Raw genomic sequence first — 23,045 nt, 5'->3', positions numbered from 1 at the left:
GCATGGCTGCTTGTGCTCTACCACATGCAGGTGAAACACAAACCACCATGCCCTAGCTGGGACTACTGTCTGCCTGCCCAAAGTGGCACTTAAGGACACTGACTGCTGCCCATCACTGTTCCTACATGGCAAAGGGCAGCAGCAGACTGGCACAGAGCAAGAAGCCTCTGCCATGAATAAAATGCAGGGAGCTCATCTGCCTAGCCCCAATTCATGCAGACTGATTTGAAGCCTTTAGCTGAAACAACCAGGCCTTGGGATCTGGCTAGTTCTCAAGACCTATAAAAAGCTATTTAATAATCCCTGCTTCTTCTGTGTCCTGAGATGATTAGAAAGAGGATTTTATTGTTCCAAGCATCTCCCTGGAGGACTGTTCTCCCCACTTGCCTTGTTTTATGTAAGAGTTTACAGGGCAGTTAGTTTCTGTGCAGTTGCTGTAATGCTGCAGGCTGAACCCTCCTGGCTGGGTGTTGAGAGCCCACCAAGAAGCTTGTCTGCTATAACTGACCCTGCAGCCATGCAACAAGGAAAGAGGCATCTCTGTTTCAGCACTGATGCTCATTTGGTGATTTTTTTTTTTCTCTGCTGGGTGAATATTTAACAACCTGGAGTCTCAACCACCACTTACAATTGGCCTTAACTAGCCAGCCTTCAGTAAATGGGGTTTATGTACCTACCATGTTCCAATAGGGCTAGTGAAAAAAAAAGCAAACAACTAAATAAATGCTTCGTGAACAGCTAAGTTTCCAACCAAATGAACAAAGCAAAATGAAGATCTCTGAAGCATTCTTCTCAATAAAACCCCTGGAGTTTCCATGCCATCAAAAATTTTGTCAGAAAAATATTATTTAGTGAGTTCTGCCTGAAGTGCTATGAAGAAAGTGCAGTGGGCACAAACTGAAGGTGAAGACAGGAAAACAGCTTTTTACTGTGAAGGTGGTCACATTCAGGAACATGCTGCCCAGAGAAGCTGAGCCATCTCCAGCTGTGCAGGTACTGAAAATCCAAATAGACATAGTCCTGGTGCGCCTGTTCCAGGTGACTCTGCTTGAGCAGGATTTGACTTGATGATCAAGAGGTCCCTACTAACCTAAACAAATTTTGTAAGAAAACCAAACACTGCCAGAAAAAAGAGTGCACAGTGCATCAGGGAGACGGGAGCTCAAGCTTGCCCTCACGCTTCCTGTGTACACCTTTGCAGCATCAAACTCTCTTACGTTATTAAAATTAATTAATCTGTGCTGATGGCAGTGGAAATGTAAAATAAGATTACTACTGCAAGCAAAGCACTAGATTTGAGGACATGAGAAAAGACCCTGCATACTTGCTTTGTGGGAGGTGTGAGAAATCGCTGAGGGTTAGCACACAAAGTGTTCAGTGTGGGAAGGAAAGAAACAGTCCAAGAAGAAAGAGACACAGCTTTATTTAAGGAATTGAATCGAGGTCTGGAAGGATGAAGCCATCAGTTTCCTGAGGAGTTGTATTTCTGTGAAAGTGCAATTCAATCCCTCCTGGCTAACACTTTCAAAGAAAAGAGCTGCAGTGACCAGCAGCTTTGTGCCAACTGAGAAGGGTCCCTCCTTGCTCTCCCTCCAACCCAGCAGGGCTCTGACCAGCTCCACACTAGGTGCCTGTTCTGCCCTGATATAAGGATCTTCCAAGAGTTGAGGGGTAGCAGTGCAAGCATAATGGCAGAGGCTGCTATCCTGGTTCTCTGTAGGAATTCACACAGCTCCTCTATTCCTAGGGTGAGCCAGAATGAACTAAGAAAAAACAACCAAACAAATAACCCCAAATAAAAAGGATTAAAGGTACAGCTGCTGAGCTGGTCCTTTCCCCCAATACACTCTTTGATGCAGGGTGAACACAGTCCAGTAGGCTTTACTCCAACCATAGCCATGACTGGTGGTGCCCAAGCCTGTCTTGAGTGCTACAGGGATGGGTCAGCACTGTCTGGTGGCAAGATGACAGGTGAGACAGACCTGTTCCTCTTGTGAGAATAGGCCCAAGCACCACCTAGAGCAAATGCTAATCTTGTTGTGCCCAGCAACTTCCCTCTGTAAACAAAAGCAATGCCTGGCTTACAGCCAAGTCAAAGAGAATCAGATTCCAAAAAGAATCAACCCTGGTAGATCAGTACCATGGTTTTACAGGCTACATTGGAGCAGCTGTGTTCAGCCAGCCTGAATGCCACTGTCCCATAAGCCACAGGCACCCACTGTCACTGACAAATGTTGATCATGCAGTTGCTCTGTTGGCACTGGACTGAGTTTTGCAGTTTCCTCTTACACTGGCAAGGCAATGGCCAAGCTGCTTCACCGATGCTCAGTTCTTCCATCGGATTTGCTAAGAGAGAGTAAGACACGACTAACATCAGTGCTGAACACAGATTCCTCAGGTGAAAAGTCAGCGAGTCCCACAATCCTTCCCACTAACAATTATGGCTAGAGAGTGCTATTTCTCTCAGTTTCACCTTTCACTCCGACATTGAATACAATCCCAAACACAAGATTAGCTTCCTAGCAGGGATAAAAAGTATGTAGGGCAGTCATGCCCTTACACCTCATCTATGGCTGTTTCTGATGAGCCCTGGAAGAAAAAGAAGGTATTTTCTCACCATGTTGTTGAGAATGCTGTTTATCTTCTCTTCTTCTCCAGAGCCTCGCTCCACCTTACATTTATATGCTGCAAGCTGGATGCGATCCTTTAGATCCCTGTACGTCTAGATAAACAGCAAAACCAGCACCCAGCTGAGCGAAGAGGAAGGACACTTCCACAGTTAGACAGTGCCCTGTCTCTTGCCCCTCAGCACAATTCCACAGCACAAATGCTAGGAGCCACTCTCCTGGCCCACTTGTTTTCCACTGGCCACTGTATCACTGCTCCCAGGCCACACAGATAAACAAACTCCACCAGGCACAGGACTGCAGTGGCTCAGGGTAGAGCAGGAGAAAGATAGAGAAAAAAAAGCAGGCTCTTGTCCCATCTCTTCACACACAGAGCAGGGACCTACCTCAATGACAACATCATGACACTTGTACTTGGTGGCGAGGTTCAGCCGCGTCTCCACATCCTCCACCAGGCGCACGTACTCCTGCAGCACCTGCGAGGGAAGGAACAGCATCTCAGCTGCCTTCTGCAGCCATCTCCTGCCTCGTTCTCTCACCCCAGTCACAAAACCTTGCAAGTCTGCTGGTCACACAGACTTGACCCTTCCTAAGACAAAAAATGACCAGGACAAGACTGCTCAGGACCCCAGAAGCAGTAAAGCTTTGCTCGCAAAGCTCAAAGTCCAAGGCTACCTTGTTCCCATGGATTGGGTGAACCAGATTAAGCACAAAGGAAGTTAATGCAGCAAACAAAGCTGACACACTGTGGGAAAAGAGCTCCCAGATAACTGCTGTCCCTCTTGCAGTCAGTCCTAGGGCCCAGCCCTCATTACCACCCGCCATTCTTTTTGGTGTATGGGTTGCTCAGCTAATTGCTGTGACCACCTGGTCGAGTCAGCGTCTCAACAAGCTGTTCTCCCACTCCCAGCTGGGAAGCAGCTCACTTCAGGGAATCATCCACACCTCAAACCCACCCAAAGAGCAAGATGACATAAGCAGTGGTTCCTTGCTCACCTGCACAGGAGCATTGTTCCTCTGCAAGATCTCCACCACTCGATGGAAGCCAATAGGTGCCTTCTTCTTGGTGTAGCCCAGCCAGTTCTGAAACGAGAGCCAAACCCTGTTACTCCTGAAAGGGCAATCTCTCCCAACCCCCTGTTACTCCTGAAAGGGCAATCTCTCCAAACCCTCTGTTACTGCTCAAAGGGCAATCTCTCCAAATCCTCTGTTACTCCTCAAAGGGCAATCTCCACATACACAAGAAAATGTTTTTCCCCAGTGCCAGCAACATACGCCACCAATCCCCACATGCAAAGCTGGCACGGCCCTTCAGGCAGTGGCTGGGCACAGGTTGGCTGAGAACTCTTTGGTAACAAGAGCATGAGGGCAGCCCTGACCTTGTTGTTACAGTCAACTCAGACTAAGCAGAGGTCTTAGGCAAGGAAAGTAGGAAGGCAGTGCAACCCCCTGCAGCACAGGTGCTGGGCCCTGCTGAAGTAAAACCAGTTTGTCTGGTAACTCCAGAACAAGCCAGATAACAGCAGTGTATGTCATTACTTAGAACTGCTGCTCACCTTGGTGGTGAAGAGGGCATCCACATCATCCCAGGCTCGCAGCTTGGCACGGGCAGCCAGGGCAGTCAGCACATACTGCTTATCAGGAATCTGCAAGGCAGAAAGCTGCAGTCAGAGCAGTAGCACAGCTCAGACGACCTGTGTGAGCTGCATCTGAGCCAGTCCTGTCAGGACCTACACCAACAGCTAGACAAGGAGATGAGATGCTGCCTAAGGCCAGGGCCAGCACTTGCAGAGAGCAGAAAGTGGGGATTTACAAGTGCTGCTGCAGACAGGATACACTCAGTGAAAACCTCCACATGGCTCTCACTTGCATTTCTAAGCCTCCAGAGTGTCCCTGCTCAGGAGGATGCCATGCTCTTCCTTATCTCAGTGCTGAGCTCCTCAAACTCCTCCTCCCCAGTCCCCTTGCCAAATACAATTTGGCTACTCACATTTTCTGCTACTGCTGCCACAATGGCAGGAGACTCACGTACCTTAAATGTTTTCTTCAGGTTGGTCGGGCTGCTAAACATCCCCTAGAGAGAGCAGCAGACAAGTCAGAGAAAACTCAGCAGGGTACGCTAGGGGAAAGGTTCAGACACCTGTTGTAAGGCCTTGCACAGGGTGAACCTGACCAAGTTTTTACTGCTTTTTGTTCATGTCAGTACCACAGACGGAAACGGCTGGCAGAAGAGAACAACTATCCCAACACCATTAGCTCTCAGGTTTGGTTTCCCCTACATCCTCGACTGGTACACCACCAGCAGTTCCAAGATCAGTATCACACACCTCAGCCTCATGGGATTAAGGGTTGATTCTGGCTCCTTGGAGCCAGAAGTAAAAGACAGTTGTTTCTAGGAGGCAACTCCCTGACAGGCTGTCTGATGTTTAATGTCCCATCTTAGAAGCACACAAAACTCCAAAATGGTCCCAGACGAACAAGAGGACCTAGGTTCCTCTAGGTCTCTCTGATGGGTGAAATATGACCTCCCCCTAGTTTTTGCCTTAACATGGCCTGGATTAACCACCCCACATATTGAGGGCTACAAGGATGAGATGTAACCCTTCTTTTCTCCCACATCATCCTCACCTCAGCCTCTGTGTAGTGGTAGAAACAGGAATAGAAGAGGGTGGTCACGAGTGGCATGTTGAGAATTGAAGCCTTGCGAGGATATTTCCGAAATATCTCTGACTGCCCAGCAGTCTCCAGGTGTCGATCATTGGCCTGTGGAAACAGAACGACAGAGAGGGTGGGGCTGAGCCAGGCCAACTGCCTGACCTAGCTGCAGGGTAGAGACCTGCAGAGAGTGTCATGACAGCACAGCTTCAACAAGGCATTAAGTTTCAGGGCTGGTATTTCACACATGTGCCTGGCACAGCAGTGCGAATAGCAGTTAAATTAACACTAGCCAGGGCAAGCTGATTAGATCTAAAGTGAGACAAGTTAGGGACAGACAGAGATCTTTCAGCTAGCCCCAGTCATCTTCTGACCAGCAGGGAAAATGTCATACCTCAATGATGATCTGTCGTTCCAACAAGGTGTAATGGTCTTGGATGTGGGAGGTATCCTCAGCTGAAAATGGTAGCCTGGTGAGGCATGGAGGAAGGAGACACTGTCAACAGCTATCAACAGTACACTTTGGAAGGATGCTCTTCTCTACAAAACGTGCTCCCCACAGAGCATTCTCCCCAGCCTGAGTGGTTAGTCAAGCTTCTGCCTTGCTGGCCTCTCCAACTGGCTCTCTCCCAGACAAGCTCCAGAGAAGGAAAAATCATGTGGTGTCTTCACAAAACAACCTAAAGCTGATGCTACCAGTTCCCTCAAGCACTCAAACTCACAAGGTTTTCATCCTTCACAACCTGAAGGGTCAATGATGAGAAGGTACCTGAAGCATCTTTGCCCACAAGTAAGCAGCAAAAGCTGTTGGACTAGTGATCAACACAAATTCTTTCTCTCTGGTCTACACTGTGTCCACAACATCCCACTGCAGCAAAAATCAACATCAGCTCTCAAGCTGTGGCACTGGGATAGAAGTCTGATTTTATTTACTGTCGCCATCTGTGAAGAACTCTCATCCCTCCCACCCTCTTGCACTTTTATCTTACCCAATGCAGCCTTTCAAAAATTCCCTCCTTTTTTCCACATCCTGGATGTTCAAATGCTCTCGGTACTGGGACAGCTGGAGGGAGGGAAAAGGAGCACAGTCTGTCCTCATGGATTTGGAAGGTACAGGACTCCAGAGGGAAAAATGGGGATGCAGAATTCTCGCCTGACTACCCTGCAGGCAGCATCCCTTGCCCATTACATTCTCTCTTCACTAAGAAAAGGGAGCTTCTCCTCCTGGGAATACTCACAGCAACTTCCTCAGTTCTGTCCAGGAACCTGCAAAAGGAAATGAGCAAGCATTAGCGTGGAGGCAGGTTCCTAGCAATATGCTCAGCCCTGCCACAAGGCTGTGCAAGAGCCTCACCTGAGCAGATCCAGAAGGAACTTCTGCTCGCCTGTCTCTTTGAGGAAATGGATCAGATGACACAAGGCCACCTGCCGCACCTCCAGCTCCCGAAACAAGATGTCTACAGTAAAGAGTGATATGTACAAGTGGTAAAGTTAACTCTACCAAGCCAGAGAGGGCTAAGCATGGTGCCCAGAGTTGCATGCCACTGGCAACATTCAACGACGTTACCCCATCTCAAAGCACAGTGTTAGAGGCTAGAGCACAGGAAAGCCTATTCACTAGGCTACCAGCTAAATTCACAGCAGTCTGCTAGCCCTACAGATTCATTTGTATCCACCCCATCACCACTACCTCTGCTTAAAGCTCCTCTCTGGGGCCTTTGTGGGCATGACCAACCCCCCTACCATGTTACACTTGCCCTGCAATGAAATACATTACAGAAACCCTGTCTCCAGTCACACTTACCTCTCCTTAGAGTCCGCTTCAGGAATATCAGGACCTGTGAACACAGAGAGGCAGCTCTCAGATGAGCAGATCAGTCCTCATCCGAATTAAGACAGAGAGTGAGTGAGCTATGCCTGGGGAAGCTTTTGCAAAGGGCCTCTGAATACACAACTCTTACAGCATCACACTGAATTCTGCTACAGACTAGACACAGGACAAACAGTAAGCCAGAGCCACAGCTGCCTGGACACCACCCTAACTCCTACTCTGGAGCTTAGATGAGATCAAAATTTACAGAGAAAAACCCTTCCATGTGAGATCTGGATGAGGGAAGCTCTGACACAGTCCCAGTTTGCTGCTTGATGCTTTGGAAGCCAAATAAACTGGAAAGACCTCTCAGATCTTCAGTGTCACAGTGAGCAGATTAAGCTTCAGCCTTCAGGAAGTTGCTGCAAAGATCTACTGCAAGGCTGAAGGATCAGGTTCCTTGTTAGGCACATGACATAATTGTGCAGAGCGGCAGGAAAGCCATCAGCAGTATGGAACCTCCCAGCCTCCAGCTTTGATGCTTTTCAGTAACTTCTTGGGTTTAAGCAAATAACTCCCCAACTTGCAAGATACTGCATTCACACAACCACCCTCTGTGGGGTCACGCAGGAAGTCCCAGCCCTATACAGCCGCAGCAGGACTCACAGCTGTAATGACATTCCCATCATGCCCTGCCACAGCTTCATCCAAGAGCACCAGCTTGTCCTGCAGGGAGCGGAATCTCTCTAGAGAGCAGACCTAGAGACAGAAGTAGTATATGGTACAACAGGCAATCCCTAGGCTGAACCAACCCACAAGGTACTACCTATTCTTCCCCCATGAGTCCTTCAGCAACATCAATAACTGCCCTCCCAGCCAGCAGAGAACTTCTCATTTAGCTGAAACTGCACATGGCATGATCCCTGAGAATCTGTCCACAAGGTTTGCAGAGCTAGCCCTCGTTACTGCCCCAGCTAGGACAGCAGACATTGTATATGCAGCACAAATACCCTTGCAACAAGGCAAAACTTCCCTGCAAACCACCAGGCCTGATAGGAGAAGGACACTCTGCAGGGCCCTTTCCACAGAGGAGACCAAAAAAGTAGGCTAGTAAGACTCCTCCTTCCTTCTCCTTACCCCATAACTGTGGCCTCTCTCAGCCTTTAGGTCACCTCAGCCTTTGAGGAAGTAAAACCAAAAGCAGCTGAGACTAAGAGTCCAGATTTGGTGTAACCAAGATTGCTTCTGTCTTCCTCCCTCCATTTGCCACCAAGTAAGAAGAGATGTAAAGCCCCACACCTTCAGATTTTTTCCACAAACCCAGCCCCACGGAGCAGAAAGTTTACAGTGGGACACAGTAGTACACACACCTTCTGTCAAAGCCTTGCTGAGGGGATGACTCAAAACAACGCAGCAAACCCCTGAAGGTCTCTTGCTGCTCCTGAGCTAGTGTGCTGTCAGCACCGCCACCTGGCAAAGCAGTGGACAGGCAGAGCACCATCCCTGCTAGATGCTGCAAGAAACTCAGATCCCCATCCTGCTCTGGAAACAGCCAGGAGCATAGGAAAGTGTAAAACCATTTAGGACCTCCCACCCTCTGTGACTTGAAAGCAGGTGGGAGTGGAAAGCCCTTACCTTGCCCCTCTGCATTCGTATGACTGTGTCTTTGGGGCTCCAATCACTGCTGTAATCCTGACACAAGAAAAATAAAGAGCTCTTGAGGCTCAAGAGGTCAGATCACACCAGCAGCCTCAAAGCTGCTTTCCACTTCTGCTGGATCAGAGTGAAGGCCCATGTGTAGCTGCTCCAGGGTGGGTGTTTGTAGCATGTGTCCCTATAGTGTTCAGGTGCAGATGCAGGGCCATCAGATTCTGCATGCTGGTGGAGAGAGAAGCTAGAGGCTCAGATCTTAACACAGAGTCTATCACCTCAGTAAGGTCCACTATCAGCATATCCTTTATAAGAAGTGCATTTCAATAGGTTGTCCTCCTTGCAAATTAAAGCTCCAGTGTCGCTTTAGAAAGGCAAACAAAATACATGCAAACCTGACAAACCCAAAACTGAGGAGAAAGGATGCAGTTCCTTGTTACAATTCAGACAAACTTCTGCTGGTGAGCCTTCCACAGCAGTGTGGAGAATGCAGGGACAACAGCCTCAGGCAAGTGCCTGGAGACCTGCACAGGACCAGTACAACGTGACAAGGGTGCTGAACCCTTTAGTGAGACCATCTTAAGGTAATATGCTACCACTGCCACAACGACCAAAGTCCTTCCCCTGCAGACACCATGATCTGGAAACAGTGGCAGTGACCTGAGCACTTGAGCCAGCAGCTGCAATTCAGCCTTCTGCCTCAAATGAGCCAAAGAAAGGGAGTAAACAGAACTAGGTCTGAGGATACTGAATTTTCATTGAAGATTTTCTGAGACTAAAGAAAAAAAAACAAAGGGCTGATCCAATCCTATTAGGGTACCACTGCACATAAGTCTCTCAAGTCAATGTACAGCTGAGCATCCAAGGTCCTGAACACCAGGGTTCCCTCCAGCACCTCCGGCCAGAGGCTGTCTGAAATAGCAATTAATCACTTCACATAGAACCAATAGAGTAGAAAGTTCTGGCAGTGCTCTGACCTCAGCGTGCCACAAACACAGGCTGCTCACCTTGTACTCAGCTTTCGGTCTGCGCAGCTCTGGGGCATAGTTTTTAACTCCTGTGTCAGAGAGGGCTGAGAGGGAAAGGCAAAGCTGAGTAGCACATCAAAATCCTGATTTACACCCACTTCCAAAATCACCCTTTCCTTGGTTTTCATGGTAGAAGGTCCAAACTCAAGCACCAAATGGCAATACAAAATTGCTCTAAATCCAACAGCTGTTAGTCCTACATAAGCAGATTAGCCCACACCAGCATGCCAGCTCTTTCGCTTCTTTGCTGAATGACTTTCAAACAACCCAGATTGAGTTTCCCTTTCTGCAACATAAGGAAAATGACACTTCCCTTTTTTTTTTTTTTTTTGGTCTACGTAAATCTGCACCCCTCCCAAAACGAGGCAGGTATTCAAAACTTACCATCTGAAAGGGACTGGAAACTTGGAAGTTTGTTTCGTCCTGAAATCAAGACAAACATTCGTGTGAGACTGTCTCTTCATCAGCAATATCTCCTGCAGAGGTAACACAAACCTACGCTTCAGGCCAGTATGCTGCAGCTCTAGAACAAGCCACTCTGTATGGTGATTCTCAGTGGCATAGCTGAGGCTCACCTGCTTGCAATCTAAGGCTTGAAGTTATCTGTGGCATCACAAACCACACCACACGCTGGCCCTATCTGCCCTCTAGCTGTTTAGGCCAGGAGAGGTTAGCCTAAATTCACTTAACTACTTGCAGAGGAGAGGCTCAAGCATGCATCACTGTTTAGGCCATGGCAACACACACAGCTTTCTTCACCGGGGCTGTGATTTGGATGCCTTCTATTATCACCATATTATCAAAGTTGAAGGTGAAATCCACCCCACAGAGAGAGACAGAGCAAAAGCTAGGTTGTTGTCTGGCTGTGAAACAACAGAGCTGAATGCCTGCAAGCTGTGTTAAGTCTCCCCACGGCACAGCTTCCCCTAACCAGCTATGCTACCACTGCTGCTACCATGGCTGAAACAACTAGAACATCAACAGCTGCCAGCTGAGCTCCAAATAAAGAAAAACCAACTTGTGTTCTCTACAGTACTGAAGGTCAAATGAGCGCCACATGAGTCAAGCCAGCCCCTTTGCAGCCTTCTCTTTTCCACCATGCAAAGTCTGCTGTACAGTCTTGTGCTCTACCTTGCTGCTCTGTGGAATATGGCTTTTAAGAAGCCATGAACTCCAAAGCTCCCTCCAATACCACAAGAACATGCTAGTGAGAGATACACTCCCACACTGAGGAGAGATCAGAGCTTCCCTGTGGTGCAATACACTTAAAAGATTTACATGAGATAACACAATTACCCCTTGACACTCTTGAGAGAAAACCCATTTGTCCACATTGTATAGGAGAGCCCTCACCTTTAAATAGGCTGCTTAGAGAATAGGAAGAAGCTTGTTTGGGAAAAGCAGCATAGGAGGAAGGGCCCTTCTGTAGGCTGGAGTCTTGGCCCTCCAATGAGCTAGTGCTGCTGGAAGCTGTCTCTTTAATCGACCAGGAGATACCTGTGTGCAGACAGAAGACATTTATGACAGGGAAAAACAGTCTGTAAAGAACCATCTTATGGCACCGGAGGAATATTACCAAGCGTGTCCCAGTCAGTTCTGAACTGGCACATCCTGATAACACTGACCCTCAGCACTAAGTAGACAAAGTACCCAGAATCCTAACCTCATGTAATACTGCTTGTGAAAACATTTATGCATTGTTCTCCAGAAATGGTTGATTTCAGCAATGTTCATCATATCACAGCACATTAGAGGCTGGAAGGGACCTCAAGGGAGTCCAACCCCCCTGCCAAAGCAGGATCACTTACAGTAGTCAGCACAGGAATGCATCCAGACAGGTTTTCAAAGTCTCCAGAGAAGGAGACTCCACAACCTCTCTGGGCAGTCTGTTCCAGTGCTCCATCACTCTCACTGGAAAGAAGTTTCTCCTCATGTTGAGGTGAAATCTTCTATGTTCAAGCTTGAAACTGCTGTTTCTTGTAATATGCTGTACAGCTGGCATGGCTTATAGAAAAAAAATGCATAGACCACTCAACATTTATATGTCGTTGCATGGGGCTCTAGAGGCACACAGCAACACAGAGAATCCCTGTCTTACCCCTAATTACAGAAACATAAGAGCATACCTTCCTGAACACTAGAACACTAAGACAGTTTTCCTCCCCACACAGACAAAACAAACTATCAATGTGCACATGCTGCTGGCAACAATGTGCATGTCTCTCTCCTGCTTGTCTGAGATTTCCTTTTCATGCAGCCACACAACACACAAGTTTTAGGACAGGGTGACAGAGCAAAGAAAGCCAATAGGCAGAGACCTTAGGTGGGAAAAGAAATGGCCTGAACCAGAGGGAGGAGCTATGGCATAGAACAAGAACAGGCTCTTTGAAAGTCCTCTGGGTAACCCAAATGTAAATTTTCACAGTTTGGCACTGGCTAGCAAGTGCCACACCATTCTGCAGGTCATGAAATCCAAATCGTGATAGACAGCATTACGTGTGGGTCAAGAGCTCACTCCCATCACCACTAGAAACACATTTGCTTAGTGCTTACAATACCTTTTCAAACCTCTAGCATAACAGTTTGCCCATAAATGCACACTAAACCCTGGAATATCTCCTTAAAGTCTTGTGGAGACAAAGCACAAAGAACTTTAAATAGTGCCATTTCAAGCAGCAGTGTGAAGGAAATGATCACCTAGAATCCTGCAGGCCAGCTAAGCACAGTGAGTATCAAGCCATAACCTCCAATGTACCAGCTCTAAGCTGGGCTGCATACTGGGAAAACCACAGTGAATTCCCTCCACTTGTCTGCACTCCTCTTCTTTATGTAATTTGGAATTTTGCTTGCTCTCTTTTCAGTGGACCACACAGATAAATCAAGTGGCTCCTATATAACCTGAGGAGATGACAATTAGATTAGATGTGCAGGACTAGATAGCAAGTAGTACTCCTAACCTTGATTAAATTACTTAAGTGGTGATTTTAAACTCCTTCTGTTTCAAGGATAACTTGCAGTACTTCTGCACTTACTTCCCACAGGTTCTCCACTCCAGCTGACCCTCTCAAGGTCATCATCATCATCATCGACGATATCCCGAAGGCTATTCACTGCTCGTTTAGATTCTTTTAGCTATGGACAAAAGAAAGATCTTGCATAAAACCCAGCAGTGGTGCAGAACACGATTTGTTTCCTATTCCCTTGAATACAGCTTTTTCGGCTTCTGCTGTCACCTCCAAAGAACAGAGACAACGCCTGTGTATGTGTTTCAGAGATGTTTAAGAGATACAGCAGCCCTGCTTCACCACTGGGATTCCAAAGGCCACTGACACCAACACTGACAGCTCAGCCAGCAGGAGGTACACCACGGCCCTACGCAGATTTCGGACTGGCTACCGTGAGGGGCGAGAAGGGAGTCCACGGTGGCCTTCAAGCAGGGCAAGAGACAAGCATCCACCCCACCCAGGAAGAACGGACCCTCCGCGAAACACGGGGCCGAGGCCTGGGCTCAGACGGCCACGGAGGGGGCCTGCCCAGGGGGTTCTGAGGTCGGGCCCTGGTGCTCCAGCAGACCGGGGATCGGACCCTACCTGTGAGAGCTCATCATCCTCGTCGTCGAAGGTGAAGGCACGGAACTTGGAGCTGTGCCAATACTCTTCCTCGTCCGCCCTCGCCCAGCTCATCTGTAATGGCACCGCGCGGCAGTATCAGGGGCGCGGCTGCCTGAATGGAATCCTCGTCCCGCCGCCTGGTCCCGATCCCAGTCTCGTCTCCCGGACTTGCTGCCCCTCGGTCCCGCTCACCTCTCCCGTGCTAGGCACTGCCACCGGCAGGGCACTACCGGGGAGGGGAGACAAGGAAGTGCGGCTGCCGCGCAGAGCACGCCGGGACTCGTGGTCTCCCCACCGCTGCCCACCGCGACGCTTTCCCCGTGGCATACTGCGAGTACCGGCATGCTCTGTGCCCCGCGACGCCGCGGGCACCGGACTGCACGTCCAGGGCGGTGGCGCGGCCTGCGTGCTGGATACTAAGGGCTCGGCTGTCGACAGCCGGGTTCGGGCGACTGTGAGGCGTGGCCGGCTCCGGGAGCTGCCTACCAGCAGAAGCAGCAGCTGAAGGCGGCGCAGCGGAACTAGAAGGCAGGCCTGCGCCAAGCGGGGGAAGGGCGCCGGAAGGGACCGTACCGGTGACGGAAGCCGGGAGGTGGCGCGGCGGCCGGCGGTTCTAGCAGTTTCCACGGACGAGCCGTGTGGAGGAGGCGGCGACAGCGGCGGCGGTCCCGATGGCCAAGTGGGGGGAGGGAGACCCGCGTTGGATCGTCGAGCAGCGGGCGGACGCCACTAACGTCAACAACTGGCACTGGTGAGCTGGCCGGGCCGCCGGCCCCGAGACCCGTCAGGACGTCCCTTTTGGCGTCCCCCGTCCCCCTGGGCAGAGGGAGGCTGCCGGCCGCTGTCCCTGGGAAGGGGCTCTTCTCTTCTTCCCCTACGTGTGTGTTGGTGCTGGTTGAGGGTGCCTGGGCTGACGCCTCGGAAGGCTTTCGCCTCTTTTTATGTGGGGGGTGCGTTGGGGCGCCCGGGGAATGCCTGGGTAAGCGCCTTGGGGAAGGGCTCTGTGTGCGTGTCGGAGCGAGGCAGAGAGGGAAGGATCCGGGAAGGCCAGGTAGTCCCAGTGTGTGCTGGTGGTACGGCCTGTCCCACGTTCTCACATCACCTGGTCTTCTCAAAGGACGGAGCGAGATGCCTCCAACTGGTCCACCGAGCGGCTGAAAACTCTCCTCCTGCCTGTCAGGGTGGAGGGTGAGGAAGGGGCTTGTGAGGTGACAGAAGTGAGCAAGCTGGATGGAGAAGCTTCCATTAACAACCGCAAAGGGAAACTTATCTTCTTCTATGAGTGGGCTATCAAGCTGGCATGGACTGGTGAGTGACATTCTCCACTTCTGTTTCAAAAACAGATTCAAATACGGGATTAAAGATAAGGATACTTACCTAATTTAGGAAATAGTAATAAAGTATTGCATTGTGCTACAATATGTTTGCTTTTGCAACAACTGAAGCAAGAAATTTTAATCTAAACAACCTAATTGTGATTATAGGCACCTCCAAGACAGGGGTGAAATACAAAGGTTATGTGGAGATTCCTAATCTTTCAGATGAAAATGACATCGACGAAGTTGAGGTAAGCACAGCTAAAGGCTGATACTGTTTGACTGTGTGGCTGTTCTAACAAGAATCCTTACAGAAATAATACTTGTTAACCTGTTAAAGTATATTTCTGTATAGCTTTTTTAGTGTTAGAGACTACTTAAGTTAATGGGACCATGGAATCGTAGAATGGTTTGGATTGGAAGGGATCTTAGAAATTACCTAGTTCCAATGCCCCTGTCATGGGCAAGCACACCTTCCACTAGACCAGGTTGCTCAAAACCCCATCCAGCCTGGCCTTGAACACTTCCTGGGGTGTATCTTTATCAAATTCCTGTCCTCTAGATGTAAGTGCTGGTGCTGGTCTCTTCTCATAGGTAGTTAGTGATAGAACAAGAGGGAATAGCCTCAAGCTACGACTGGGTAGGTTTAGACTGGACATTAGGAAATTTCTTTTTCACAGAAAGAGTAGTCAGGCATTGGAATGTGCTGCCTAGGGAGGTGGTTGAGTCACCTACCCTGGATGTGTTTAAGGGTCATTTGGATGTGGTGCCTGGGGATATAAGGTTTAGGGGTGAACCTTGTAGAGTAGGGTCATCGATGGGACTTGGTGATCCTGAGGGTTTTTTCCAACCTGAATGATTCTGTGGTAATGCATGAAGATATTTAGGTACATGTGTACATTGCTGTAGGCTCAGAGAGATAAAGTGAAAGATTAATAAAATTGCACTGTTACTTGTGAAAGTTTAGTCAAAGTCTATCTGTGATGTTGAACTGAGTAATAAAAGGGACCATGCAAGTATAGCTTTGTTAATCTGTACTTGTCCATGTTTAGATCCTTGTCAGCCTCGCTAAAGATGAGCCTGACACTAACTTGAAGATGTTGATGAAGCAGGAGGGTGCAAAAAAAATAAGAGATGCAATGAAAACATACATCAGCACTCTCAAAACAGGTATGTAACGGAGATGGAAAAGTGCTGTGGGAGCCCATATGGGCTAGTGCTAAAGGAAAAACTGGAGTAACAAGAGGATTGAATATTAGATCCTCACCCCATCTCAACAGGAAGGTGTCACAGCAACAACCGTAACTTTTCTGGCTCTTTTGAAAGTGGTTAGTGTCTGTCAAGAAGCACTTCTGTCTTTAAACACTAGCACAGCCCAGAAAGATTTGGTTTGGTGACAACTCAGTAACAACTTTTGCATTGATATTCTAAAGTTGAGAATGTCCTTCACACACTGAAGCTCAGCTGTGGAGAAAATCAAAGCCAGTAAAATGTGTTTGCTACTCCAGTGACACAGAAATACCAGTCACTGCATGTGGCACAATTTGCCCTTCAGTTAGTCCTGTAGAAGGTGATAACTTCTCTCTAGTTTGTTAGTTTTTCTCTTTTGCTACACTAGTAAAGGCATCTGGTGTTATTTGGATTTGAGAATAACTCAAAACTGGGCATGGCTCTACAGGTTTTGTGTCTGTCATTGAATTTCTCAGGTCAAGATCAAAATTAATAGAGAAGATACACCCGATTCCAGCAATTGGAGCTAAATCGGTGTGCTCTGGATGAGTTCTGCTTTGCTGTGTAGTACAGACTGGGAACACTACAGTTGCTTTTTATATCCAATTACTTCTACTGCACTACATGAGCTAGATATTCAAGCTTTGTAAATACAAGCCACTGCTGGCTGCTGCTTTTCCAGGATAACATTTCTGTACCCTTGGGGCTTTTTTCAGATGTTTTAGTGTTCAGGGTGGGAGTTGAAGTCACCCAGTGGAAGATGAGAATGTTGTTCAGGTATAACTATATAATCTTGTGGGCTGGAATAAGTAATAATTAGGAAGTAAGTGGTGTGGTACGCAAGATTATACACACAAATGTGTGTATATATATATATATATATAAAATAAAATTCTGCTGTATAATGGAATTTTGCCAGTTTGAACAGATGAAGAAGAAGGAGAAAGAGCAATGACAGAAGCGATAGAGCTGGAGAAAAAGCAGCTGAGAGAGGTAGAAGCTTCTGGTGGAGTTATAAAAACATTAGTGCAGCTGGCAGGGCACTGGTGAGACCTCCCCTGGGTTTCTGTATGTCATCTGTCATCTAGTCTGACTATGTCATCATCAGTCCTGTCATCTGGTGTCAACAAAGATAATGTGAAGATGGAGTTAGAAGTAACTATTCTGTACTGCAAAAACAGGGAGAGGGCAGAGCCAGTCTGAAAAACAATTGTAAAGCTGGGTTTGGTTTGTCTAGACCAGCAAGATGGAAGTATTTGAGATGTGATTGCTATTTATATTGGAGAATGAGAGAGGGGAGAAAAAGCTACATAAGTGTAAGGCTAACATTAATACGAGAACAACATGTGGAACATAGCGATTAGTGTGTCTAGGCTAGGAAGAGGAGGTAAGTTGAAACAAGTTCTGATACGGCTTTCAGTGAGGAGTAATGAGGACAAGAAGAATTAATTGCCTGTAAAAAGAGGTTTCTCTACTTTTTTCAAAACTGTTTTGAGTCATGGATGCTAGCAAGAGCAGGGGAGAAACCTGGAATCCTTTTTTGGTTGTGAATTTTGAAGAACAGTTAAAACTGTTCACTTGATCTTTTATTAGTTTTCATGGGCACATTCCTGTCTTTCCAGAATTCACCCAGGGCATGATTTTGCCCACAGTGAATGGTGAACATATGGAAACAACACCTCAGGTGGCTCCTAAAGCAGAAGACCGCAAGGTAAATAAAACCGTGCAAACATGCTTTTGGATCTGTGAAGGAGAAGGTACACAGCATTAGATTCTGGAGCTTACAGGAGCAACCTATGCTGTTTATTGGATGCATATAGTCAGGAATCTGTGGGGAGGCCTGACTGTTTCATTTTGCAGCACGTGATATTTCTTGATTCAGTTAGAGTGATAAATCTGCTTTTTACGCTCAGATATGGTTGTACCTAATTATGCCTTTACCAAAGGCCTTTGTGTTTTTTCTCTTGGATATGTGAACCATTTGTTCAGCTTTTCTGGTGAAAAATCTATAGGGGTGTGTGTTTTTTCCTTGTTGTTTTGCTAGACGGCTGCTAGCAGCAGTACTGCCACATCGCAGTCCAAATCCATAGGAGTCAAGATCCCTACGTGCAAGATCAGCTTGAAGGACACCTTCTTAACATCTCCTGAGGAACTCTACCGGGTATTCATTACACAGGAGGTAATGGCAAGCTGATCTGAGATGTGTCCTTTGCACATAGAAGATCGTTTCTAAAAAGCTTTTTATAGTGTTCTGTAGGATGCTCATGATCCATGAGAATGGAGTAAGAAAGCTGGTCTGCAGAACAGTTGTGTTACAGTGGAGCTTAAAGCTCATGTGTGCATCTTTTCACACAGCTGAAAAGAGAGAATTAACGCCAGCCAGAAGCCAGTTCCAGAATGCTATCAGCACCTCTCTGTAGGTGTATCCCTTACTGCATGTGGACACATCTCTTGGGATTTACAGTTGTGTGCTCTTGGTTTTTTGGTTTTTTTTTTCCTTTTAAGGTTAGGTGGTATCAAAGGGTACTTTGGACATAGCTTTCCCTTTTCTGCACATGCTGTTATGTAGTTTAAGGAGAGAGAGTGACATTCTGTTATTATTTAAACGTGGTCTTAGTGTTTTGTTATTCTTTTTCTTAAAAAAAAAAAAAGAAAAATGCAAAGAAAGGGAAAAAAAACCCCACTTTTCTCAGAACTAGGTTTCATGAAGGAGTTAACAGAGTATAAGCATGGCTTACAGAACACTGCATGGAATATGTAAGCTAGAGGTTCTTTTCCCATGGCAGGCAGAATGCTGTTGTGGTGGCTACAGCCTTGATTTTTCTGGCCAGGCCCTGGTATTTGTCTTTTCTTGATGAAGACCTCACACTGTTGACTTACCTCCTCTTCCAGAGCCTTGGTATCTTGGTGAGGGAGGCATTAGACAACAAGTTTGCAAGCAGATGATGCAAAGTAATACAGATCTTCTCCTGAATTCTTTTCAGATGGTCCAAGCTTTTACTCATGCACAAGCCACCTTGGAGGCTGATAAAGGAGGCAAATTTCAGTTGCTGGATGGCAGTGTCACAGGAGAGTTTGTTGACCTAGTAAGTACTAACTAGTGCAGATATATCTTGCTTAGAGGCAGCTTCTTGTTTTTCAGGTATCAGTTCTGTAATAAAACTTCAGTTAGTTGAGGAATTCTGCCTGGTGCCCATAGTTATCTAGAATCGATTGCTGTGGCTATTGAACTGTTTTTTATAGTACAGATTAATGTATGGGACTTCAATCTGGGGAGAAAATCTGGCCTCCAGTCATGCAGCTGCCCTGTCTTTGATTTTACTTACTTATTAAGGGTTGAAGGGATGTTAAAGACAGTAAAAGACTCTTTTCCTCTTTAGCCCTCCTTCCACTGAAGTCTTCTGAATAGGGACACTGTCTCAGTGTTTGGGAGTGTACTATGGCCTACCATCCTAGAATAGTGGAAAGAAAAGGACACTTAAAAATCTCTTTCCCTCTGTGTGTGTGCTTGTGTTTCTCAACAAGTCTCTGAGGCTTCAGATTAACTTTCTTACTAGACTGCAAGATCTGCAAAAAATTACTACTCAGTCTTTCTCTTTCCAAGGTCCCTGAGAAGCAACTTGTTATGAAATGGAGATTTAAATCTTGGCCAGCTGGTAAGTAGTTCAAGAATGGACGTTTGCCTGTGTTTGAAGCTTTCCATCCCCATTTGCCACACTGCACTCTGGCTTGTGAACAGGGAGCACAGAGTGTTCTGGGAGCTGTACCAGCCTTATTCCAGCTTCATATCTCACACTATCAGGTCAGAATCGTCATCTGTGTCTTAGAGCAGTAGTCAGGGATTAGGAACAAGGAAGTAGCAGTTTGCTCAGCTGTGGCTGCAAGTGCTTCGAATCCCATGAAGAGGGAGCCCTCTCCTCCCTCTCTATCTGAAGAAGGCCTGCAGCTGTCATAAATAGGTCCTCTGGGATGGATCATGAGGAGTCTTAAAGTGGTGCTGTGTGAGAGGAGGAGCAGAGCAGCAGCCTGAGACAGCATATACTGTACCACACACTGACAGATTTGCTTTGGTTCCTCCAGGGCACTTTGCAACTATTACCTTGAACTTCACTGACAAAGGTGGTGAGACAGAGGTGTGTTTGGAAGGAAAGGGCATACCTGCTAGTGAGGAGGAAAGAACAAAGCAAGGCTGGCAGCGCTACTACTTCGAAGGCATTAAACAGACATTTGGCTATGGCGCCCGCTTGTTTTAATACCAGTTGCTGGGAAGGCTCTGCCTGAAGACTCTGCCACGTGGACTGATAAATTTCTCACCTGTCCCTTTCTAATCTTGGCCCTGCTGCTGAGTAAAGTGGGATGACAGGTGATAAGGAACGCCATTGAGCAGCACCACTTTCAGTCCCTCACAGCTTTGTGCATGTCTCGTGCTGCAGGGGATTCTCTTACATGTACATACTTCTATTGCTAAATAAACCTAACTTAAAAAAACCCACCATGGAACTTGTGTCGTCAGATTGGCTTGAGTTCAAAGGGTTGGGTGATAGGCTGAGAAAGGGATCTGTCTGGAAAAACAGCAATCAATAAGGAGCGCTGATCCCGATGTGATTTACTCCTCGCTTCTGGGGGAGCAGAGAGCATTAGCTTGATGCAGTTTTTAGTTTGAGCAGCTGCTCATTTTCTCTGCTTTTGATCTGCCGCTAGTAAATGTTTCAAACCCTTTCCATTTCTGAAGGGATCTAAGATGCTGTTCAAGCTATTTCTCTCCTCCCTTACACATCCCTTTCTCCAACACAATCCATTCTTAGTCAAGCCTGCTCTACAAGAGCGCTGGTAGTTTGTTCACCTGATGTCTGAGAAAACCAAATGACTGCTAGGGAAACTCCTGCTTACAAAATGGTTGCAGGTCCCAGGGTCAGCTACCTCCAAGAGCTTTAGGCCAAAGCAAACTACATTCAGAGGGTGGGATTGGTTCCTGTAAAATAAACAAGGTGCAGTACTTCTGGCTGACCCCACTTCCACTGTTTGGCTGGTAAGGGGAAAACCACTTGTTTGTTCTCTAATGTTAACACAGTTAATTTGCAGAGATGTCTTCCAAGGCAATAAAGTTGCTTAGAGGATAAGGAATAAATCCAGTTCTGGTCAGAAGTGCCAATCTGCTTAATCTCAAGTGCAACAAGTGCTCGGTTTTCCTTTTGAGGCATGAGCTTCTGTCACACACTTTGTCTTATGCTAGTGTTTTCTATAGAGCACCTCTAGTAAGCTAGAAGTAAGTACTGCTGCTGGGTGAGAATTTGGGGAAGTTTTTTTGATTCATCTCTTACTAAATCTGAATGGCATGTTGTAGCCATTCCCTTCAGTAGAGGAGACACAACCCCACCCCACCCCCAGATCCTGTTTAAAAAAAACAAATGTAATTGAGTTGCCTTTTAAGCAGTGGAAATAGCATTTCTAGCCTTTTCCACTCACTAATCCAAAGTGATTTATTCATGGCAAGATGAGGGATGGCAAGAGTGCAGTATGACTGCACAAGTTCTATACTGTGCTTACTCCTGTGTGGATCTGTGACTACAAAAATTGTTTGAAGATAGAGCAGGTGTAGATAGGGTAGGGCTTCCCTGTTGCCCCCTAGGTTGCCTTCCTTAAAGAGCTGTCTGGGTGGGAAAGGTGCTGCAGGTATTTTGCCAGAATTCTTATGCACAGATGAACATCTGTGTAGGCATCTGCTGGGCTGCAGGAGTGTAACAAAGGTAAGCATGCTGATGTCACTGTGAATGGTTGGTTTTCTGTTTGGGAAATCCTGAACCATGGGAAACCTTAAACAGCATGCCTAGCAGATATGTTCACAGCCAAGGCAAGAGCTTCAGTAAAAGAACTGCAAAATTATTTGAAAACTGAAAAAAAAGTTAGCTCATTCTAAGTTAACCTGGGACAAACTCAGCAGCCAAATCGAGTGTCCTTGCTGTGCTTTGGCAGCCCTGCTGGCAGCAGTGCTCGCCTGCAGCAGGGCTCTGCTGGTACAGCTGAGCCAGGGCAGCAGAAGGCAGGCCCTGCTAATCACCTGCTGCTGGAAGAAGTGGGACAGGAAGGCAGCTGAAGTGGAATTTTAGTTGCCTTCCTTTCATCACAAACAGGGTTTTCTTCAGGTATTCTGCTGCTGCTCTAATAAGATAGGCTTTGGCCTCAGCCAGCAACCTATATTCATGGGGCTCATGGGTTCTGGGCTCTGCTTGGAGGCCATCTGAGGGCTCTTCTTCCAGCCAAATTGCCTGCCCTGAGTTACCCTGGTACTGCACCAGATGGCTCCTTGTCCCTGGGGCTGGAAATTGTGCACAGCAGCAGAAGAGGCTGGTCGCTGTGTAGCCATGCCTTGGCTGCTCTTCACAACTAAATCTATTGGCCTAACCCAATAGATTCTATTGGTGAGGAAAAGCCTGTGCCAGCACACACTGAGCCTGAGCCACAGAGTGTGTCAGGATATGGCAGCAGGGCACAGCAGTGGTTATGCCTTACACCACTTCTGCTGTTTATTTGGCAAAGGTCATCTGAGGCTTAAGTTGAGGCATGCTGGGGAAGGTCTCTGTGCTACATTCACCTGCTTTCACAGCATGGAGACCCCCTCCTTCAGCTACAGCTGACATCTGGTGCAAAGTGTTTGCTTCTCCTGAAAATGCCAGGAAAACTGGACACAGTTTTCAGTCCTTCAACTGTTGGAGAGAGGGCTATATAAGACAAGGAAGAAAAGCAAAGTCTTGTATACTCCTGCCCAAAAGCTCTTTGAGAATCTGAACTGACACAAGGTAAGAGAGAAAGTTTTGTGAATTAAAGAAAACAAAGGTTAAAAAAAACCTCAGAAAACAAAGATAGAAGTAAACTGTGATTTTTTTTCAGTGCTGAGAGGTTAGAGAAGGATGCTAACTGGTTACGCATGAGGCATATGGAGTGTAAGGAGCAACCATCAAACAAGGGAGGGAATATAGTAGCCCAACCAAATTAGTCTCTGAACACAGTGAATTTTGGAATTTCTTGCAGCTGGTGATTCAGTAGCACTAAAAGTTTGCATAGATTCAGAACAGGAGTGGAAAAAATCATGGAAGAATAAACTAACCAAGGGCTATTAA

General features: G+C 47.1%; 2 protein-coding genes across 3 annotated transcripts; one reads left to right on the top strand and one right to left on the bottom strand.

Moving 5' to 3' along the window:
• Positions 1–2,129: 2,129 nt before the first annotated feature.
• On the bottom strand, positions 2,130–13,460 carry VIPAS39 (VPS33B interacting protein, apical-basolateral polarity regulator, spe-39 homolog). Of its 2 annotated transcripts, XM_054400059.1 has the most exons (19): positions 13,361–13,460; positions 12,803–12,902; positions 11,124–11,267; positions 10,155–10,193; positions 9,750–9,814; positions 8,728–8,784; positions 7,759–7,851; positions 7,087–7,120; positions 6,637–6,739; positions 6,521–6,548; positions 6,272–6,345; positions 5,677–5,752; positions 5,256–5,390; positions 4,660–4,701; positions 4,184–4,273; positions 3,624–3,710; positions 3,014–3,103; positions 2,618–2,722; positions 2,130–2,346 (listed from the first exon to the last, which is right to left on the bottom strand). In XM_054400059.1, exons 1-19 carry the CDS (start codon positions 13,451–13,453, stop codon positions 2,326–2,328), a joined length of 1,476 nt encoding a protein of 491 aa, XP_054256034.1. In that variant the 5' UTR covers positions 13,454–13,460; the 3' UTR covers positions 2,130–2,325. The 2 variants fall into 2 exon arrangements, with proteins under 2 accessions (XP_054256034.1, XP_054256035.1); XM_054400060.1 differs by lacking the exon at positions 2,618–2,722 and having other exon boundaries at positions 2,326–2,346.
• A 588-nt stretch (positions 13,461–14,048) lies between these two features.
• AHSA1 (activator of HSP90 ATPase activity 1) lies at positions 14,049–20,395 on the top strand. The gene is made up of 9 exons (XM_054400207.1): positions 14,049–14,132; positions 14,499–14,689; positions 14,866–14,948; positions 15,750–15,867; positions 17,550–17,638; positions 17,972–18,106; positions 18,912–19,013; positions 19,532–19,583; positions 20,008–20,395. The coding sequence occupies exons 1-9, from the start codon at positions 14,053–14,055 to the stop codon at positions 20,178–20,180; spliced, it is 1,023 nt and encodes a 340-aa protein (XP_054256182.1). The 5' UTR covers positions 14,049–14,052; the 3' UTR covers positions 20,181–20,395.
• Positions 20,396–23,045: the final 2,650 nt, after the last annotated feature.

This window comes from Indicator indicator, chromosome 4 (assembly GCF_027791375.1).
Source record: "Indicator indicator isolate 239-I01 chromosome 4, UM_Iind_1.1, whole genome shotgun sequence".
Lineage (NCBI taxonomy): Eukaryota > Metazoa > Chordata > Aves > Piciformes > Indicatoridae > Indicator > Indicator indicator.
The sequence above is the reverse complement of the archived record's forward strand: the minus strand, read 5'-3'. Positions and strand labels throughout refer to the sequence as shown.